Source organism: Cavia porcellus, unplaced genomic scaffold (assembly GCF_034190915.1).
Source record: "Cavia porcellus strain 051 isolate PalLab524CR breed Dunkin Hartley unplaced genomic scaffold, mCavPor4.1 scaffold_28, whole genome shotgun sequence".
NCBI lineage: Eukaryota > Metazoa > Chordata > Mammalia > Rodentia > Caviidae > Cavia > Cavia porcellus.
Genome location: NW_026947511.1, coordinates 51,612,487 through 51,627,678, shown reverse-complemented (window position 1 = coordinate 51,627,678; position 15,192 = coordinate 51,612,487). Strand labels below are relative to the sequence as shown.

Genomic DNA, 15,192 nt, shown 5'->3' with positions numbered 1-15,192 from the left:
ACTTGTCTTTGTATCCAGAGCCCACAGAGTTTAAAGAAACATGTTTGTGGTCAAGTTGTCACAGGGTGGATGTGACAGTTAACAGGTTGTGTCAACTTGAGTAAGAAATGCCCGACTGCCTTGGGTCAGCACCGTGCTGAGTGTGGCTGAGGGATTCACTACAGACAGGAGACCCACCCTGGAGCTCCACCTCCTCTTCTCCTGTTTCCCTGCAGAGGACACAGAGCACAGCAAAACAGACTCAGAAAAGGTCTCAGTGCTCCCATTTATTGCTCCCCTCACACACTGGAAATGTTCTTTAATGAACAGGTCAACCACTCGTATCATTAACTTGAAAAACCCAAATGTATATTCTGAGCCTTACATTCAGGATGTGCTATGTGAATTTCCTGGAAACATGTAAAGAAACCTCTGCCTCTGAAAAAGACCAGCTGTCCAGGGCACGACACAGACATCCTCTTGTTACAGACAAAGCAAAACTATTTTTCTAAGCTACTGGATTTATTGTGGGGCTGTTAAAATAAAGGCAGAATCAGAAGCAAGAGGGGTCCTGAGGAAAGCTGTGTGCACTCTGCTCCATCTCATCCCTGTGAGAAGCTGCCCCAGCCCACGCCTGCTGGAACAGGAGCTGAGCAGGAGGGAACACGGGTCAGCGTGGGGACAGGAGTCCTGCTTGCCCAGGGCCGGCTGCTCTCCTCACAGCCCTCCCCGATGCCCACAGGAACATGGACACACTCAGAAGCCATTTTCAGGGAGGTGACTCGGTGATCTTGAGGTCACAGAGCATGGGCTGGAGAAGCGTGGAGTGGCTCAGTCACCCGCAAGGCAGCTGTCTCACGCTACGGGACAAAAGGGTTATAAAGTCAGGGCCACGGCTCCATGTGGCACCATCCTGAGGAGCCCACTGAGAGAGAGGCTCTCTGCACACAGGAGGGGATCTAGACATGGAGGCAGGGGATGGAGCTGAGGGCACAGAGAAGCAAAAAGCAGAGACGAGTTACACATGAGCACCAGCTCCTCAGAGTGAACACAAACACCGGGCACAGCACCCAGGTCCTGACAGACACTAACAGAGGAGCCCGCTGTTCACACACAGGGCTCACAGTCAGACAGGGACCCTGCTGTGTCCCCTCTGCCTCAGCCCATCTCTCCCACTTCAGGCCCCCGGGGTCTCACCTTTACCAGCCATGAGAGAGGAATCAGAGCCCTGGGCACTGTCACCCTCTGGGGAGAAAATGTAACACGACATGGTCAGAGCCCAGCAGACATGGGGAAGGGGATCATGAGGTGGGGATCCCATGGCTCCTGCTACAGAACCCCAAGGCTCTCAGGAATCAGCCCCCCATACTTACTTGCAGCCTGAGTGTAGTTTCCTCCTTTTACACCTGTGAGAAGCAAATGTCCTCCTGTGAGAAGCCAGGGAGGAGGGATGGCCTTGGCAGCCAGGAAGAACTGCCCAGGTCAGGACCTCAGGGAAGTTTCCAGAACTGGGATGCAGACCCAGGGAAGGATCAGAGGCACGAGGGGAGGACATGGTCAGGACCTGCACCAACTGCCCTCCTGAGGCTCTGTCCTAGCAGGGACCTTCCCCTCTGACCTGCCTGCTGGAATCAGGTCCCCATCACCACAGCCCTCTGGGTGACCAATCTGTCCCTCATTGTCCCTGTTTCACAACAGGCTCCGTGTCCAGGACTCCAGGCTGGGCAAGAATGTGTGTGGGGAGGGGGTGCCCCACAGGGTGATGGGGTGTATTTCTTCCTGGGGTGAAACAGGAAGATGCTGACCCCACCCCTACCTGCTCTACTCCTCCTCCATATCACAAAGCCAACTACTCCAGTGAGCACAGCTACAAGGACAATCACAGCAGCAACAACCCCCAGGATGGGGATGGAGGGCTGAGGAGGGGACTCTGGGGAGGGAAGGGGAAGGAAAGGGAGAGAAAAGAAGGAAAGAGGAGGTGAGGGGCTCTGCTTGTATCTAAGTGGACCCCAAAGCCTCATGCAAATGTGGGCATTTGGAAGCTGACTGCACTGTGGGGCTCAGAGCTGACTTGCTGTTAGGAGGTGGGGTCTGGGGGGAAGAGGGGCCCACTGTGGGAGTGGCTTGGTAGGGTTTCTCTCCTTCCTCAGCTCCCCCATTACTCTCTGCTTCCTGTCTGCACTGCCCTGAGCAGCTCTCCATGGCCAGGACCCTCTGCCCTGCAGTGCTGCCTGGGAACAAGCTGAGTTTTAACTGAAATGTTAAAAACTCGGGAGCCAAAATAAATCCTTTCTCCTTTAATTTTTGGGCACCAGGTATTGTGTCCTAGCAATGATCAACATGGACCCTGGCCCCAGCTCTCGAGCCCAGCCTACTGGAGGTCTCCAGAAATTCCTGCCTTCAAACACAAGAGCTCCTGTGCACTCCCCCATCTGTCTTAATCACTTTCTTGTACTGAGACAAAAAACCCTACACCTATATGTTAAAGGAGATAAGATTCATTTCAGTTCAGTTCGTAGATGTTTCAGTCCAGAGTCAGGAGACTTCAAGGCAGGGAGGCCGGGCAGGGCCATCACAAAGGAGAAACAGCCCACAGCATGCACGCAGGAAGCAGCAAGCAGGCAGCTTCCCCCTCTTCACCGAATTCAGGCTGTGAGGCTGTCGGTGGATCCCACTCACACCCAGGCTGGGTCTGCTGTCTTCCCTAATCCACTCAGCCACACCCAGAACAGCAGAGTGATCCAGTCATTACACCCTGCATCCAGGGTCACACACCCATATCCAGCCACCTCTGACAAACCCCACCTTTGAGCACAAGGATTAGGGGTATCATCTAGACACAAGGCATAACACCTCCTTACCCCATCTCAGGGTGAGGGGCTCAGGCAGCCCCTCATGCTGAACATGGCATATGTAATTCTGCTCCTCTCCAGAAGGCACCATCACAGCCACCCACTTCTGGAAGTTTCCAGTCCCGTCAGGCCTGGTCTCCACCAGCTCCATCTCCTGGGTCAGCTCCTGCCCATCCCGATGCCAGGTCAGGGAGATGTCCTTAGGGTAGAAGCCCAGGGCCCAGCACCGCAGGGTGACCTGTTCCTTGGAGATGGGGTGGCGGGTCACGTGTGTCTCTGGAGGGTCTGAGGGCAAGAGAGTAAAATGCAGGCTCTTTGCATTCTTCCTGGGTCACTCCAGGCAGCGCTCCTGTGACCATTCTGAGAATGGATGGGACAAGTGTAGTTGGGGTGGCTGCAAACCTAGGACACCAGTCTGCACACAGGCAAAGACATCCCAGATGGATGATTTGTTCCTCAGACTCCTGGTGAGTCAGCCCCTGGGAGGAAGCTCCAGGTCTCTGGGGGAGGGAAGGGACCTCTGCCCTGAGTGGGTGGAGATTGAGAGGCCTGAATAAGCATAGTCAGAGCTCCACAGACACTGGGTGTGGGGCAGAGAACAAGCCTGAGAGAGCTCAGGTTCACAGCCTCCTGAAGAGCAGTGTAAGTGGCATCTCAGGGATCTTCCCCTCCCATGAGGGACAGACTCTTTCTCTCCTGAGAGAAGGGGGCTCAGGGGGACGATCTGCTATCAGCTGTGCAATCCCAGGGGCGCTCTTCCCCAGGACAGGAGAGGGCAGCACTACTGGGAAGGGTCCCATTTTCCTCCCTGGGAGACACCCGTCCAGCCAGAGTGCAGATGGGGAGGTCCTCAGGGCCTGTACCTGCGCGCTGCAGCGTCTCCTTCCCTTGCTCCAGATATCTGCGGAGCGACTCCACGCACTTCCCCTGCAGGTAGGCCCTGTATCGCTCTGCCTCACCGGCCTGCACCCACTTGCGCTGTGTGACCTGAGCCGCAGTGTCCGCCGCCACCCAGGAGCTCAGGTCCTCTGCAAAGGCCATGTAATCTTTCCCGTCGTAGGCGTCCTGCCTGTACCCGCGGAGGAAGCGCCAGTCAGGCCCCACTTCGCAGCCGTACATCACCTGGAGGGTGTGAGAACCTGATCCCGCCCCCGCCGTCAGCCCTGCCATCGCCCCCCACCCCGGGATTTTCCTCCCAAACTGAAAATGAAATCGAGTCGTGGTCCCCGCGATTCCGGGGCCGGGGTCACCTTGTGAACTCGGGGTCCCTGGGACCAGTGGGACCCTCCGTGGGGGTGGGCAGGGGCCGTGACCTCTGACCCGGCCGGGGTCACTCACCGTCCCCACTCTGGTTGTAGTAGCCGCGCAGGGTCCGCAGGTTCACTCGGTAAACCTTTGCACGGTGCTTGGCTCTCTGTGTCTCTCTGTCCCAATACGCCTGACCCTCCCGCTCCATCCACGGCGCCCGCGGCTCCATCCTGGGATTCTCGGCGTCACCGTCGAAGCGCACGAACTGCGTGTCGTCCACGTAGCCCACAGTGAAGAAGCGCGAGTCCCCGCGTCCGGGCCGGGACACCGCGGTGTAGACGTAGCGCAGGGAGTGCGAGCCTGCGGGGCGGGGCGGTGAGACCGCGACCTCTTCCCGGCCGGCCCGCCGCTCCCGCCGCCCTGCGCCCGCACTCACCCGCCCGGGTCTCGGTCAGGACCAGGACCCCCGACAGCAGCAGGAGGAGGGTTCGGGGGGCCACCTCCGCCATCCGGGGGTAGAGGACTGAGCTCCTGGCCCTCTGTGCGGACTTATAAAAGGACCTTCGGCGACTCTGATTGGCTGCGTTAGGAGCCGCCAACCAATGCGGGTGAGAAGCAGCCTCGCGTCACCAGTGTCCAGGCAGAAGGGCCCGACACGGCTTGGCAGAGGGAGAAGTGAAACCAGGGGAGTCCTGAGCTGGGCGGGCTGTGTCCACCCTGGGCGCTGCCTTGGGATTCAGAACAGCCGGCCACCGCCCAGAACGCGGACCTTGCCCACCGTTCTCGTGCACAGGTGGCAAGTGCCCTAGGCGGTGAAGATCTGTGCCATAAACCTGTGTAAATAACCGTGTGTAGCTAATAGGTGCACAGGAGCCCATGCTGGGAGCGCGCTTAGCTTTTATTCCGTTATGCAGAAAAGCTACGCTGGGACTCACAGGCTTCAGTGTATCACCGTGATCTTCTCAGTAGACTGTGGGTTTTCTGTGTGGTTCTGGGACGGATTTCTAACACATGCCACGCCTAAGATGAGTGAACGCACATTTTACTAACTAGCCTTACAGAAGAACCAAAGCCTGATGTGTCAACAAATGGGCATAAAAATAAAAAACCCTTCTCTAGATGGTTTTGTAACCAAGTGTGTGCCCACACACTGTAATCTGGCCTTGCCCATCTTAAATTCTGTGTGTTCTCAGTGTTGGACAGAAAGACACAAAAAAATAAGTCACCTGACTGCCTTATGTGCTGTTAGGGCGCATGCGCAATGCAGGGTGGGCCACGCAAGGCAGATCGGGAGCCCAGAGAGGGCTGCCCGGGTCACAGCCTGACTCAGCCCGCTGGTGACTGTTTTAAGTCTCTTAATTGGTGTCAGGTAGGTGTACAGAATGGTCCTGTTCTTGATAGGGAACTTGTACATGTACACGATAAATCGTGATTCCTGTTTTCCCCCAGTCCTCTCCTCTCCCTTCAACCCCTCTTCATTGCCTGATTTACAAAGGTTTCTTTCCATTTTGTCCTTTTTATTGTTTTTTATTTCGGTTTTCGTTTTTTGTTTCATTGCTTTTCCCTTTCCCCCGTCGCTCTTTCCTTTTCAATAATGTTTCCTCCTTTTTCTTTTTTTCTTGCTGTTTTGAGGCAGGGTTTCATTATGCAGTTCTTGCTGGCTTTGACCTCACTTTATGGCCCAGGCTGGCCTAGAACCTGTACCTGATTGAAGAACCAACATTAAGCCTATCAACATTATATTACTTTAGAACCACAACATTTCCACCTTGCAGCTGAAACAGCCAACATTGTTTCTCCCCCTTGCTGTCTGGGCCACGCCCCAGGCTCCTGGAGCTCTTTGGTTCCCTCCCCTGCTTGGAGGCTGTGAGAAGTGGTGAGAGGAGAAGACAGCAGCGGTTTCTCCTGTAAACAATAGTTTTAAAGTCTGTAGAGGCCCAGGGAGACTGTGTTCCTTCATTTTCTCATCAGCCGTGCTCTAAGCCGTTTTCCCGTTTCCTCCCATGTATGTAAACTTAGAATTCCTTCCTTTGGAAACAAACTCAAGAAAGTTAGCAAGCTGTCTGGTGCCAGTGCACTGGAAATGAAAGTTGACACAAGAGAGCAGAAAAGACCTAAATAAATGTAGAATTATATTAATCATGAATTTGAAGCAAGTGCCCTTCTTGGGATTTACACTATGAGATGCTGAGGCTCACTGTAAAGCCTTAGTGAGCCAGTGACATGCAGGAGGCAGCCTCTCGCCAGCCTGTGAAAGCCGATTCTTGGATTTTTAGAAGTTTCTTATGCTGGTTGTTGTAATGGTTATTTGAAATTGTCTTTTGTGAGAATATTTTGTGAATAAAAATCAGCAAACCACCAATCAGGACCACATTACCCCACCACCACCACCACCAGGAGCCGGCCGTGCACCGCAGGGAAGCTGTCCGAGCCCGAGCACCCCTAAGCTGCTGCAGGCCCCCCTGGAAGTGTTTCTTCTGGAGCAGGAAGGCCTTCCACATCAGTATTTCATTTACATCGAGTGACCCAACGAGACCACGATCTACACTGTGGACGGAGGGAAGCAGGTTGTGTTGAAGGGACAGATGGTGGCTGTGCTGTCCCCACAGGTGCAGCAGCACAGCTACTGGCAACATGTCCCCTCCCCTCCACATGGAAGACAAACACCTTTCTTCTTTCTTTTTCCTTTAGGCTGTGACCTGATGGCCTGAGTGATTATAATTTGTCCAGGACTATCGGGGATCGGAAGTTTAGTAACCGGGTAGACATGAGGAAACCCTCTCCGCATTCCCGCCCATCTGGCTTCTTTCAGCATCAGTTGCAAGGGAGACAGAGAAAACCGCTCTGCTCCCTAGAGCCGAAAGTTTCAACCCGTGATGCAGCAAAATTTCTCTGAGCTGAGAAAGTGGAGATGGCTATTTGTGGCTCAGTTAAGGTTACTGAGCTGGCTGTCATTCCACCATCTTTTTCCTGCTTGGGACTTGATTTTAAAATAGTGCCTGGGGGACCTACTCTTACTAAAAAGTTTTTGTGTGTCAAAATAAATCAGCAACAAAGTGAAATGAAAACCCACAGGTGGGAAAGAATTTTAGCCAGCAACCCCTCAGTCAAAGCACTTTTATCTGGAACATACAAAGTATTAAAAATCATCAGGCCCCCAAATTCAAAGACCCTCTCCAAAAATGGGCATCTGAGATGAACACAGAGTTCTCAGAGGACGATATACAAATGGCAAATAAATACATGAAGAAATGTTCACCATTACTGGTCATTCAAGAAATGCAAATTAAAACAGCATTGAGATTTCATCTCCTCCCAGAAAGAATGCCTGCCATCAAGAAATCAACTGATAGGGGCTGGGGATTTAGCTCCACAACATAAGCGCCTGCCTTGCAAGTGTGTGGTCGTGAGTTCAATCCCTGCTACTCACAAAAAAGAAAAAACAAAAAAGAAATCAACTGATAACAAATGTTGACAAGGCTTCGGGGTAAAAGGAACACTGCTCCACTGTTGGTGGGAATGCAGGCTGGTGAAGCTACTATGGAAATCAGTATAGAGATTCCTCAACAAGCTAGGATTACAGGTTCCATCCAATCTATCTATTCCCCTCCAGGGTATTTTCCCAGAAAGGTTGAAAAGGTCATGTCTCAGTGATATATGTGCACCCAGGTTTATAAGCAGCGCAATTTGTACTAGCTAAATGTTGGAAACAACCAAAATGCCCATCAACCACAGAATGGATGAAAAAGATCTGCATTTCTATACAATAGAATATTACTCAGCTATAAAAAGGATGTTCTTGAGGCTTTTATAGGTAAACGGAGGCCACTTGAGTCTATGCTCATAAGTGAAATAAATCAGACTCACATGTGTAAATATCGTATTGTCTTTCTAGTATAAAAACTAATAACAAAAACCTGAAAGAGTAATAAGATCCAAATTGTATAACAGATATTGTGATAAAGACAGGGAAAGAAAGTGCTCTAAAGGATATAACTGTGTGTATAAGTGTGTAACACAGATGACTGTACTACTAAGTTTTTGTTAGTTCATCAAACAGAGTGGTTTGCACTGTCAATCTTTGATTGTCCAATTTTTATGCTTTGATTTTGTGACTTGAGCAACTACTTCCAAGGTAACAATATGTAATTTATCAACTAGTGATTTTTTCCTGCTTTTTAAAATTCTGTATTATTTCTACCCTTTTTTGTTTTGCTTTTTTTCTCTAAATAAAATAAAATAGTTCCTGAAACCAATTCCACTGTGGTTGTCTCAAGAACTTTATGACTATTAAGACCATGTCTAGTTCAGATCCACCACAAAAATGAAAATTCTAGAATCAACTACACATCACACAGTTCCACTTACATTTGCAATTGTTTAGAATTTGTGTGTCCCATAGTAAGACAGCCGATATAGTCAATATAACGCTTTTATTTTTGTTTCTTTTTTTTTCTTTTTGCAGGGAAGAGTTTCTCACAAGACCATGTATAACTGACCCTAGAGAATAAGAGGTTGTTTAATGCCCCACTCTTCACACCTGATGCAGCCAATATCACACACTCCCGGGATGACCCCTGACCTGTACCAACGACTTCTCACATTGTTGTGTGCAAATGGGAAATGTCCCCTCAGCCTCCATCTCTTCCCCTGCCCATGTTCAGGTGCCACATGCTGAAACCCATGCAGCTCTTGAGGTTTTTGGGTGAAGGACTGTGAGAGAAGGAGAAAATAGAGACAAAGCTGGGGTCAGGGGGAGCCCTTGTCCTCCTCATGGGCAGAAAGGAGCCCCTCAACCACTGAGGCACATTTCTTTATAAACTCCTGTACCCCACACATTCCCAAGAAGAATGTCAACTTCAACCCTGCTGCCTGGCAACCTGTTTGCTGGCTGGCCTGGCCCCTCGCCCTCCTGGTGCTGGAACAGCTTGTTTTCATGGCTTGTTTTGAGCCTCTGTGTTTCAGGGCTGGCCGTGCTCTGGTCTTCCTCTTCAGGTGGGTCTTCGTCACCTGGCTTCTGGTGCAGACTGTTTCGTTCCCACCTGGGTCTCTTCAACCTTCTGGTGTGGACTCTTCAGTCTTGCAGTGTAGGCTCTTCTGCGTTCCTTTGTAGAGGTGTTCAGATCTGGACTTGCACACACATTTCAGTGTGGAGATTCCTCAAAATCTAGGATGAGAGGTCCCATTCAACCCAGCTATTCCCCTTCTGGGTGTCTTCCCAGAAGAATTAAAAGCATCACACCACAGTGGTGTATGTGCACCATGTTCACAGCAGCAGAATGTGTAATTGCTAGATCCTGGAAACTACGTATATGTACACTGACTGATAAATAGGTAAAAAGCTGTACTTTTATGCAATGGATGCCAAATCATCTCTAAAGAAGGACAAATGAGGCTTTTATGGATAAATGGATGCAACTTGAGACCGTTCTCATAAGTGACATAAATCAGATGTGCATGTGTAAACACTGTATTGTCTCACTAGTCCGAGAAGCTGAAAGAAACCATGTCTGTATATGTGTATAAAATATAGTTAAAATAGTTACACTGCTGATTTCTCTGAGTTAATTGAAGACAAGGATTTGTGCTGGTGTTGTTTCGGACAATGAATACAGAAGTCTTGTGCTCTGGGTGACTGATTTGGGAATGACAATGCACAATGTATACACCATTGCTGTCCTGATTGTTGTGTTTTGAAATTTTCTTCTATTTTTTTCTCTTTGAAGTAAAGTGGATTAAAAAAAAAAACAGCAGAAGAGAAGATTGGTGCCAGCAGTAGGGAGGGAGGGGGAAGGCACGAGGAGCTCTGCAGGGGAATCTGTGACAGTGACAGAGCCCCCCTGGGTCCTAATTATACAAAGCTCCACTCCAGAAAACACTGCCCAGAGCTTCACGCAGCACCAACTGAGATATGAATGAGCCTGCGGCCAGCACCGAATTCCTGCTTGACTGCGCCCTGCAGTCACAGAGGCGCTGACCTGGGCAGCTGGGGGAGGGAGAGTGGACCTCCCCACATGCTCATTTTGTTGCTTCCTGTGAATCAATAGTTATTCTGCAATAAAGAGCTAAAAGATCACAACTGGGTTCTGCCGTGTCAGGGTTGTCAGTGTCGTCTTTCACATCATCAAACTCTCACCCATTTAACAGTAAATCTGCTGTCTGCAGGTCTTCACAGGAAAGGAGCCCAGGACCTTAGACTGAGCCCCAAAAGGGCTGCCACACCACACGGCATATGCATCCTACCAGGGAATCTACCCTTCTTTAATATCAGGAATACATCACGTCCTTTATTGAAGTACGTGGTGCATCTGTTAGCACTGTAAGTAATTATGATGAACTGAGGTGATCTAGGTGCACAGTCATTCCCACCTGACTGCATGAAGCAGAATGAGAGCAGGGTTTTCAGTCCTGCCCTCAGCGTCCCTGTCCAGCAGCACAAACTCCAGAAGACCTGCGCTGCTGTGGGCCTCCCTACTCTCCAGTACAGCACCTTCACACCTCTGAGGTTTGGCTTTGTTGTCTTTAGAGAGGGAGCCTCACTGTGCTGCCAGGCTGCTCTGAAACCCTGGGCTCAAGAGATCCCTGCCATAGCCTCCCACTGCATCCAGATTCGTTTCTGTGTTTTAATTTTCCTGTCTCAAAATGCAGTCTGGTGATTGCTTCATTAATTCACTCCATCTGTTTCTGTTTTTAACTTTTCCATATATTTTAAATGTTTGGAATTGGTTTTTTTGCGTGTGAATTTTCTTTTGTTTACGTTTCAAATATGCTCAGTATTTTTATGCTTCGATATATTTATCCCATACTTTTCCGCCTAACATAATTTGCACTTACTATTTACATTTTGTGTCTGACTAGTGCAGCATCTAAACTCATGCACATGTTTAAATACCCTGGTTGCATCAGTCTTACCAACAGGGCCTTATTACCAGGTAATAGCTTTTTAAAAAAATGAGCCCATGTTCAGCTGAGAAGGAGCAGCTTCTCTCCAGAGAAGACTTGGGTTTGTTTCTGCAAGATTAAGAACACTGTCACACTGAACAACTTACATTTCTTCTCCTCCACAGTGATAGAAATTCCGATCCAGATCACACGAGAAGCAGCTGCCCACGCACACCCAGCCCCAACAGAAGCAGACCGGTCCCCTCAGTCTCCCGGCTGGGTGCAGGTTGTTCTCAGACTGGTCCTCTACTCAGGAAGACATGGCCCTGCTGGAGACTGAGGTGCCCTGCATGGGGCTCACGGCAGCAGTGCACACTGAGGCGGAACGCTCACAGAGCTGGTGACCCACAAAGGCCCGGTTCCCAGCTGACCCTGCCCCAGCCTCAGCTTTAGCTTTGCCCCCTAAACCGTCTAACTTGGGCTCTGGGTCTCTTTCTTGGCTCAGTTCTGCCTCAGGCTCATCTTCACTTGCTTCTAGCCTTGCCAAAGCACTGACCCGAGCACCTTTACTACTGGGGCTCCAGGTGTTTTGACTGCTGAGAGGATCCCAACGCATCGATTCCCACAGATCTCAGACAGGCTGTGAACTTTAATACCAAAGAGCAGAATCAGCAGGTGGGCAATTCTCTTCTCAGCAAACTCTGCTCAGGCTGCTCTGCCTTCTACTCACAGATCAGCCCTGACGTCTGTGCTCACCTCTCCATTGCCCAGTTTCAGCAAGATTCCCCCCAAATCAGTGCCCTGGATCCCCCACCCTGGATATCTGACCACCTCGATGCCCACTCAGGTCCCTCATCTTCCATCCCAGGTCCCCGGGATGCGTGATCTCCCTGCCCTGACCGCAGCAGGAATCCTGTTAGGTCGGGGCAGCCGGCTTCCTCCCTCACCTTTTTGGGTAATTTTTTATTTACTGAGGCCTCCCCGCTCCTTGGCTCTGAGTACTTCCCTTTCCTTACTGTGTGTGAAGCTAAGCGTCATCAGGGTTTAGGAAATTTTTTCTGTAACGGTGCAATGCCTGAGTTTCAGCAAATGGTCGTGGTCTCCGTTCCTTTTCCTCAGCTGTGAGAAGTCAAAGTCAGGCTCCCGTTGTCCTCCTGCTCCTTAATTTGCTACCTGAAGGGAAGAAACAGCAGAAGAGAAAGAGCTGTCAGATGATTACTGAAAAAATCTGAGTCCCATTTTGGTCTCATATGTCTAGATACTGCAAGAGAAATGAAAAAGTATTTAAAATCAATGACAATTTTGAAGAAATGAGATAGACAATTAATCATAGCTACATGTGCTTTCTCTTTAGCCAATATTTGCAGGATGTGTATTTCTCTAATGTACAACTTGACATAAAATCCTGAGATTTCTGTTTATTTTCACAATTACTTCCTGTGCAATTTAAATAGCATCGGAATGTTTCTGGGGCCCTGGAGACCGAACCCAGTGTCCTGTGCCTGCCAACCCCGCATCTTCCACTGACCTCCGTCACCAGCCCTGTGTGAGACAGGGTCCCCCTAGTTGCCCAGGCCACCCGCAAACTTGTGATCCTTCTGCCTCTGCCTCTTGAGGACAAACTATTCTTGCTAAGTTTTTAAAAAGAAACAAATCATTTTATTCTGCAATATTTTTCTTGTTTTAAACTGCAGCTGACAGGTGTCACTGCCAAGACAGGGACAGTGGTCACATAAACATAATGAAGCTGGACCCCAACCACACACGGCCACATGCAGGAATGAACTCAAAATGCACCAAGGACGGGAACAGAAGTGTGAGCTATGAAAGGCTCAGGCCAGAGGCGCAGCTCAGCAGTGCAGTGTGTGTTCAGTATGCTTACGGCTGCAGGTTCAAGCCCAGCACCACTTATAAAAACTGTGAACCTCTTAGATGGAAACACCAGTGTAAACCTTAGTGATGTGGACCAGGGAATGCTTCCTTAGACACCTAATCAGACTTCATCTAAACACACAAGTTTAACTCCAGACACGCTCAGGCAGTTTATCTTTGACAAATTGGTAGACACATAACCTGGAACACAGAGAGCCTGTTTTATGGTGCTGGAAAAACTGATCTCCACATGCCAAACATTAAAGTTAGATCCTTATGTTTCACCATGCGCTAAACTCACATCAAAATTAATCAATGATCTAAACTTTAAAAAACAAACACTAAAGCTGCTGAAGATAGAATTGGTAGAAGTCTTGGAGACACTGGTGTAGGTAAAGTATTTATGAACAAAACTTCAATCAAATAGGAGCTGTCACAAGGAATCCATAGTGAGATCTCACCTTTTTAAAAGCTTTAGCACAGCAAGAAAAACCAGCAACACAGTGAACAGATAACCCACAGTGTGGGAAAATTCTTTGCCAAGTTGCTTCTCAGAAAAAGAAATACTATCTTGAACATATAAAGAACTCAAAAATATCAGTACCCCCAATATGTGTTGTTAACAGGGGTTGACCCTCCAAGTTAAAAAACCCAATTCATAATGGTGATCTGAAATGAATGTACACCTCTCAGATAAAGAAGTACAAATGTCAAATATATGAAAAAAATATTCAGCATCACTGGTCATTCAAGAGATGCAAATTAAAATGTCACTGAGATTCCATCTCACTCCAGAAACATTGGCATTTTCAACAAATCAGCCAATAATGAAGGCTGGCAGGGCTGTGGGAAAAAGGAGCCCTTCTCCACTGTTGGTGGGAGTGCAGACTGGTGCCATCACTGGGAAAATCAGTGTGGAGATTCCTCAACATCTAGGATTGGAGGGCCCACTGGACCTCTAATGACCCTTCTTGGTATTTTCCTTAAAGAATTAAAAGCATCACGGCATAGTGACAGATGAACACCCAAGTTTATAGCAGCACAGATTGTGACAGCTAAGTCTCATCAACAGCCCAAATGCCCACCTGCTGGTGAATGTATAAAGAAGATGTGGTTTTTAGTACAGTGGAGGCTACTCAGGCATAAAGACCTTCGTAGGTAACCAGATGCACCTCGGGATCACACAGTAACATTAAACAAATCAGACACACATTGTTTCTCTGTTGTGAGAAGCTGACAGTGTAAATACGGAACAAATGTAGAATAGGAATTGTGACATAGGAAGAAAGTGCTCAGATGGAAATGGGAGCAAGGAAGCGGAGAGGGGTGAGAAAAGCAGGGAAAGTAAAAACAAGTGAGGAGAGAAAGAAAAAGGGAGACAGAGCTTCTGTGAATGTGGGGGAGGAGGGGGGAGGATGGGGGGGAATGTGGGGGGAATCAAGTCCTGCCATGTGTAGGTACAAACTCTCCACGATGAACCTGATCACTGTGCATCTTCTTTTTTTTTTTTGTCTTTTTCCTTTTTATCAGTGCCAGGGATTGAACTCACGACTGCCTGCTTGCAAGGCAGGCGCTTATGCCACTGAGCTAAATTCCCAGCCCCTGTGCATCTTGTAATATGTAACAAGAAAGTCTGACTGAAAAGAAACTAACAAGCTTTTGCCCCTGGATGTCATCAGGAGGGAAAGACAATTCCCGCAGTGGGAGCGTGTGTTTCAGATCATTTACCCAGCAAGGGTCCAGCATAGAGACTACATAGAGAACACTTACAACCAACAACATTCAATTGAAAATGCCTTACTTTTGAACACTTTTTCAAATAAGATGCAGATATGATCAATCTTTAAGTAAAATGCTCAGAATGATTACACACAAAGATTACACAAATGAGAACCTTAATGAGACAGAACTCCAACCTCACTAGAACAGTGACACTAAAAACCAAACCTGATCATTTCTGGAGTCTGTAAGGTTTCAGTGAACCTGGAACCCTCGGGTGTTGCTGCTGGATCATAAAGTGTCACGGACACCTTAGCAGATCTTTGAATGTTAGACACACAGTTACTGTATGAGCCAGCAAATCCACTGAGAGTGTAAACTTAAAGAAATTAACTACTCATTTAAAAAAACTTGAATGTTCACAGCAGAATTAAAACAACCGAATTATTTTTAAAAGCCCACTAGTCATAACGGCCATCTGTCAGGTCGGCCACCTGGGGAATGAAAGACAAAATCAGTCCCTTAATCAGTGGTGGTGTCACATGTTTTGCATCAGCTTGTACATTTGTACTCACAGAGGTATGTTCTGTCCGTCTTAGAAAGGGGCTCACTGTGTAGCCTCCAAGTCAACCCTCCTGCC

General features: G+C 48.8%; 1 protein-coding gene and 1 pseudogene across 8 annotated transcripts; both read right to left on the bottom strand.

The window, feature by feature from the left end:
• Positions 1-482: 482 nt before the first annotated feature.
• LOC100724396 (class I histocompatibility antigen, Gogo-C*0203 alpha chain-like) lies at positions 483-4,670 on the bottom strand. 8 transcript variants are annotated; one of them, XM_063239206.1, is made up of 8 exons: positions 4,516-4,670; positions 4,170-4,439; positions 3,695-3,970; positions 2,841-3,116; positions 1,796-1,909; positions 1,353-1,385; positions 1,177-1,224; positions 483-963 (listed from the first exon to the last, which is right to left on the bottom strand). In XM_063239206.1, the coding sequence occupies exons 1-8, from the start codon at positions 4,586-4,588 to the stop codon at positions 815-817; spliced, it is 1,239 nt and encodes a 412-aa protein (XP_063095276.1). In that variant the 5' UTR covers positions 4,589-4,670; the 3' UTR covers positions 483-814. The 8 variants fall into 8 exon arrangements, with proteins under 8 accessions (XP_063095276.1, XP_063095278.1, XP_063095279.1 ...); XM_063239208.1 differs by having other exon boundaries at positions 483-839; positions 4,516-4,669; XM_063239209.1 differs by having other exon boundaries at positions 483-839; positions 1,183-1,224; positions 4,516-4,669.
• LOC100724118 (saoe class I histocompatibility antigen, A alpha chain-like) overlaps positions 483-15,192 on the bottom strand; it is an 81,049-nt pseudogene continuing 66,339 nt past the window's right edge.